We start from the raw sequence: 6,068 nt of genomic DNA, 5'->3' as shown, positions 1-6,068 counted from the left end.
CCAATATGAAGCAAGGGCCAATGCTGAGGTGAGGGGGTCACCCTCTCAGGAGGACATGGCCCTCATCAGATTTGCTGTTGCAAGTGGGCTCCACAGGCCAGTAAGATCCACCTCCCCTGAGAGCTTGTCAGATGCAGAGTCTCTGGTCCACTGCACACCTGCTGAATCAGAATTTGCATTTTAAGGAGATCTGTAGATGCTCCCTGTGCACAGGAGAGGGGCAGGGCTACCCACCCTCACATCATAGAGTCTCATCCTGGCATCCATGCAAGCTGGGCAGCTGCTGAAGCAGCCTTTCAAAAATGTCACCTGGGCATCCCAATCCTTACAAAGTTTCACAGGTGAGCCAATGTAGTGCCGGCGCATCCCTGTGACAATATTGTGTAGGGGGCCCAGACCTCTTGCACTGAAGGGAAAAGTCAAATGTGCACTGACAGGGAGCTGTGGAGAATGACCAGGAACTGAACACCCCAGGCAAGTGCTTTTCTGGGCACGTGTCTGTGCATGTGTGTGTTTGTGTTTGCATGTGTGTATTTTCAGAGGCTTCAGCAGTTTCCAGGAACCAAAATACAGAGGAAAGGTAAACTGAAAGGGGCAACAGGGTTGGCAAAAATGAGGGGAGGGAGAGGGAGGTCTTGAGCCCTGACTCCGCCTGGCCCACATGACCAGGGAGGTTATCTTGCCCCAGGAGGAGGCTCAGCACACAGGAAGGAGGGACTGCACATCCCACCAGTCTGGACAGAGGTGCCTGGGAGCCTTCCTGGACCTCGAGCTCTTCTCTCAGAGGGAGGGACAGAGCAGGCAACAATTACCATGGAGTTCTCTGCAGCCTCTGCCCACAGAGGACTTATCCCCTGGCTGGGGCTCCTGCTGGCTGGTAAGGAGGGGACAATTCCTTTTAATGGAAGGGAGTTTGGCATTGGGAGAGTGGCCAAGATCTCCTGGGTGGACAGCACTCTGGAAGGGGAAGAGGGGCTTCTCTTTGGACCTGAGTGGAAGGACAGGGGCGCAGAGTAGTGTGAGAGAGGAGGCTCAGCAACAGGAATATTTCATGATGTGGAAGTGGTGAGGGGCAGAAAAACCTCAATTGCGGTTCATTTGCTAAGTTATTCATCACAGAGTATTGAATGTTGACAACTGAATACAGTAATAACAATTTATTTCAGGTGATAGCAGGAACATTTTAACCAGGGGCGCTAAACATTTTCCTCATCAACAAGTACAAATAAAGGGAAAATACGACATGGGTCATGGTCAAGCCTGGGAACACTCATTCATGCACCCACAGTTGTTTGCAGCCTATTGCAGGCACTGGGCGGGCACAAGATCCAAAATCCCCTGCCCACTTGCAGCTCACATTATACAGGGAGAAAATAGACAAGAAGAGATCTACTTGTGACATCAGGTACCCAAAAGTGCCCTGAAGGGCACAGAGTGGGGACAGGTCAGAGAGTGAAGATAGAGGGTCTTTAGAGGACGTGGTCAAGAAGGCCGCTGAGTATCAACAGGGATCTGAGGGCAGTAAGCAGGACAGCCACACAGACAGCTGGGAAAGAGAATTCAAAAGAAAAAGCATAGGTGCTGAGGTGCTGAAGCAATAGTGGTCATGTTGCTGACCTTGATCAAGGAGATGCACACACGAACTCACACGCAGACCAAGGCTGAGAGTTGAAGAGAAATGCCTCATCTCTGCATCCCAATACATAGATCAAAATACTGATCAATTTCTCTCTTCTCTTCTAGTCTTCCCTTCTTGTCTTCCCATCTGGATCCCGCCAACCCCTATGCAACTTGCTTTGGTCTCAACCAATGCTGTTGAAGGGCAGGATGTGATTCTACGTATCCGCAATAGTCCTCCTGATTTAATAGCCTTTATGTGGTACAGGGGAATAGAGGTGAAGAACCATAATTTAATTGGGATATTTAGATCGGATTCAGGTTATTATATAATAGGGCCCAGATACAGTGGTCGAGAGACAGCAAACCCTGATGGATCCCTGACCATAAGAAACGTCACTCCTCGCGATCAAGGACTCTACAATGTAGTAGCTCTCCTTCCAAATTTTCAAACAGCATTAGCATCGGGATCACTCAACGTATATGGTGAGTGATTGCTCTCTGACCTCTAGGTTTGGGGTGGGGTGAATTCTACTTCACACACAGGACTGCCAGCACTGGACTCCCCTCCATCCCACTCGTCATCATGTCCTAAGTTGGGTTTGGGCATTTAGTGCAGGACACACCCAGTGGAGACAAACTTCCTAAGGTCAGAGTTCCCTTCCCAGATTCCAGCCCCACAGACATTCACCACAGAGAGAAGGACCAATTTGATGGGAGTGACTCAGCAGAGGGAGACCCGTCTCAGTCCAGGTCCCTGGGCCCCATTTCCTGATCATGTCCCTGAGATAGACCCAGCAGGGCTCTGTAAGGACCTGGCCTGAGGGGCTCCCTGGGTTCTTCACAGAGAAGCTCAGCTTGGGCAGCCCCTCTCAATGCCCCTGTCACAATGTCCTGACTCCAGAGGCCTTGGGGAGCCTGAGTCTTGTTGGGTTTTGCTTGCTTGGAAGGGCTGAGTGAGAGCAACATTTTTCCCTGTGCCAGAGTCACAAGGCTCTTGAGCTGGTCAGCAGTTGGGGATCAAACCTCAGAGCCACGACTGGGTAGAGATGGAGACTGGTCCTTCACCTGAGACTGTGTGTGGAGATCATAACTGGAGAAGCTCCCCAGATTATTAGCTGACTGTTCTGGGGGACTTAGGAGAGTCCAGAGAAAGGTTAGTGTCCCAAGGCAGGAGCAGGAGTAAAGATTCCCCTGGCAGCTGCTCATCCACCAGGGATCAGCCCAGGAGATTTTCTCGTGAAGTCCATCAATAACAAATGCCTCTCATTTGAGCAGTTTTCCTTCCCAAAATTTATGTCAGATACTTTGAATATTTTATGAGTAGTACATTGCCAGCCTGGCAGTCAAATATTCATTTTACTTCACTGAGGGGAAATTGAGGCACAAAGAGACACAGTCCTTAAACAGAGTCACACAGACCATGAGAAATTGATCTGAGTCACTTGAGGTCTATCTGCAGCCATAGCCTCATTTTTCCTCCAATCCCAATGGCCTTATGACATGTCTTTGGATCCCTAGATCAATCATTGGTTCATATCATCCACTTAGTGGTCTTCAGTTCAGAGGGGGTAGATTTGTTCTGGGGAGTGATGGCAAATTTAGAATTAATTAATTTTTATTGTGGAACCAAATTACCCTCATAACAATCAGAGTCAGGGCTTAGATCTTTGAGGCAGGAGCAAACCCCAGGTCTCAAGCCCACACTCAATCATTCTCACCCTCTATTTCTTCACAGAGCCAGTGAGTGTTCCCATACTCGTAGCCAGCAACACCACAGTCACAGAAAATGAGGATGCGGTGGTCATGACTTGCTACTCAAGTGTGAAGTTCACCGACTGGTTGTTCAATGGTACGAGTCTGCAGTTCAATGAGAGGATGAAGCTGTCCAAGGGCCAAGAATCCCTCACCATAGACCCTGTCAAGAGAGAGGATGCTGGGAACTACCAGTGTAAAGTCTCCAACCCCATCACCTCCTTTGAAAGTGAACCTGTAGAGTTAGATGTCAAGTACTAGTTATCATCCTCCCTTCCCCTAAGTTCTTAAACTAAAAAAATAAAAAAAATACCTATTAGATTTCTTGTGGTGGTGTAAATTGTGTAGAACACTTGCTTTGAATCAATAAATATAAAAAATGTGAGCTGGCATTGTCATTATTGTTGATGCAAGGTAACATACCACATTGGATCACATCTCTGGTTGGTCCTATTTGCACCATCTCCACAATGGAGGGGACACCATGTGCTTCACAGGAATCTGAGCTCTCTCCCTTTTCCAGGGAGACATGTGGAGGCTGCCTGGACACTTGTGATGATGGGAATAGTCAAGAGAACACCTATGTGAGATGCAACAGTGAACTTTGTCTTCCCCCAAATTACTAATGCCCTCTGGAGTATTCTTTTGGTTATGGCAATAGACTTATTTGCATAAGTTCAGTAGGACCCTGTCCTCTTTGTTGATAGAATAGAATTGGAAACGTTGATAATATAAGAAAGGGTTAGCAAATGTCCAGGTTCAAACAGAATTATAAATGACCTCACATTTTATGGAGCTAATTTTGACCTGATGAAGACTTGTAATCTGTTTGAGAGGAGGGCATCCACCCACACTAGAGAGACTGCAGGTGAAGTGAGAGTGTGAGGCCGCCTAACCTCAAGAGGCTGTTAAATCTCCCTTCTCAGGTTTCATAGAAAAACATGCATCAGAGCAAACTATAAGGTGAATGTCAGTTCCTCTGCACTTAGGTCATTAATCAGGCCAAATTGAATATCACCAGCCATATATGTGATAGGTTCAAAATACTCTTCTTCCTTGGAGATGACGTTTGATCAAAGGGAAGGTGACTGTAGAGAGAAATGTATTGTCTCCATGGAAAACTCCAGAAGCACAGCCTTCTGGGAGATCAGATGCTATCTCTGTTCAGTCTCTCAGCTATTTTGCATCTATTTATAAATGGCTGGGAACTTGCACTTCTTTATAAATGGCAGGAACTGTGGAGATACAAACTGGGTCTTAGATGAAAAGATATAGTTGTGTTTCCCTCCGCTGTGCAGAAAGTAGCTGTGTTATGAACCAGAGGCCTCAGTATTCCCTCGGAGTCTCTAACTTTTCTTCCTGATTAGGCCTCTTACCTCTACTTTTTTAGAGCATTTTCTTTAGGAATGTAACTACAATTTGTAATTGCACATTCTTTCTCTGTCCTTTTGAAATAAACCTAAGTCTCCTTAAAAGCTTCTGGCCTCCCGGCTGGAGTGGCTCAGTGGTTAAGCATCAACCCAGGAACCAGGAGGTCATGGTTCAATTCCCAGGCAGGGCACATGCCTGGGTTTCAAGCTTGATCCCCAGTAGGGGTGTGCAGGAAGCAGCCAATCAATGATTCTCTTTCATCATTGATGTTTCTATGTCTCTCCCCTTTTTCCCTTTCTCTCTCTGAAATCAGTAAAAGTGTATTTTTAAAAAACTCAACTTCTTGCCACTGATATGATTCATGGAATATCTGCCTAGAGGGTTTGGGTCCATTCTGTTAAAATTTAATTCTCATCTTTTCTGTGTCTCAGTCTCTGCGGAAGGGTAGGAACCTAACTTTGATGGGAACATTTGAAACCAAGATGTGAAAAACCTGCTTATACTCACCAGTGTGCTCAAATTGGTTGGCTCTTTGTCCTGCACACCTAAAGTTTGCATGTTCAATCCTCGGTCAAGGCATTTATGGGAGGCAACTGGTATTTTATCTCTTCTCTCTCTCTCTCTCTCTCTCTCTCTCTCTCTCTTTCTCTCTCTCTCTCTCTCTCCCTCTCTTTTTCTCTCTCTCTCTTATCAATAAAAACTTATCCTTGAGTGAAGTTTAAATCTAACAATAATAAAAATAATTAAAACCCTCCTGTCAGGATTTCATGAGTTGTATTATCTTTTGTGTCAATCCAATAAGCAATCATAGATGCCTACGATTCCTACTCCTGTTCTTAAAATCTCCCCAACCTTTTATTTCATTGGTGTTGAGGTCCGTCTCACTGCCCTATTGCATGGTCTTGAATAAGGACTTTCTTGCCTCCTTAAATTTGTGTGGCTCAAGTTTTACTTTGACATCATCCACCTGTAATTAGCGGAACCTGTCATCTTATAGTGTCAATCCTTATCATATTTTCAAATTGTCCCATTTCTTTCCTTATGTGACTACAATCTTCCAAAAAATGTTCCCCACTTTTCTTCCCTTCTTTTGAGGTGGGGTTCACAGCAGGAGATTGCCTGACTTCTCAGCCACGCTTCAGGAAAGTCTCCCTGGTCCCTCAGTCTAGGTCAGAATCCCAGTTATGTGAGGTCATGACGCTCCATATGTCACCCTTTCAACCATGATCATATGTGTAATTTCTTTATTCATTTATCAACGAAGACCAACCTACTGCTCACCATCTACTGACACTGCTCTAAGCACTGGGGGTGCAGTATGAGAC

General features: G+C 46.0%; 1 protein-coding gene across 1 annotated transcript; it reads left to right on the top strand.

Annotated features, from left to right (window-relative positions):
* Positions 1–705: 705 nt before the first annotated feature.
* LOC307115969 (cell adhesion molecule CEACAM21-like) lies at positions 706–3,757 on the top strand. The gene is made up of 3 exons (XM_079799551.1): positions 706–877; positions 1,744–2,103; positions 3,356–3,757. Exons 1-3 carry the CDS (start codon positions 814–816, stop codon positions 3,631–3,633), a joined length of 702 nt encoding a protein of 233 aa, XP_079655677.1. The 5' UTR covers positions 706–813; the 3' UTR covers positions 3,634–3,757.
* The last annotated feature ends 2,311 nt before the right edge of the window (positions 3,758–6,068 follow it).

Source organism: Cnephaeus nilssonii (assembly GCF_951640355.1).
Source record: "Cnephaeus nilssonii genome assembly, chromosome: 20".
Classification (NCBI taxonomy): domain Eukaryota; kingdom Metazoa; phylum Chordata; class Mammalia; order Chiroptera; family Vespertilionidae; genus Cnephaeus; species Cnephaeus nilssonii.
The sequence above is the reverse complement of the archived record's forward strand: the minus strand, read 5'-3'. Positions and strand labels throughout refer to the sequence as shown.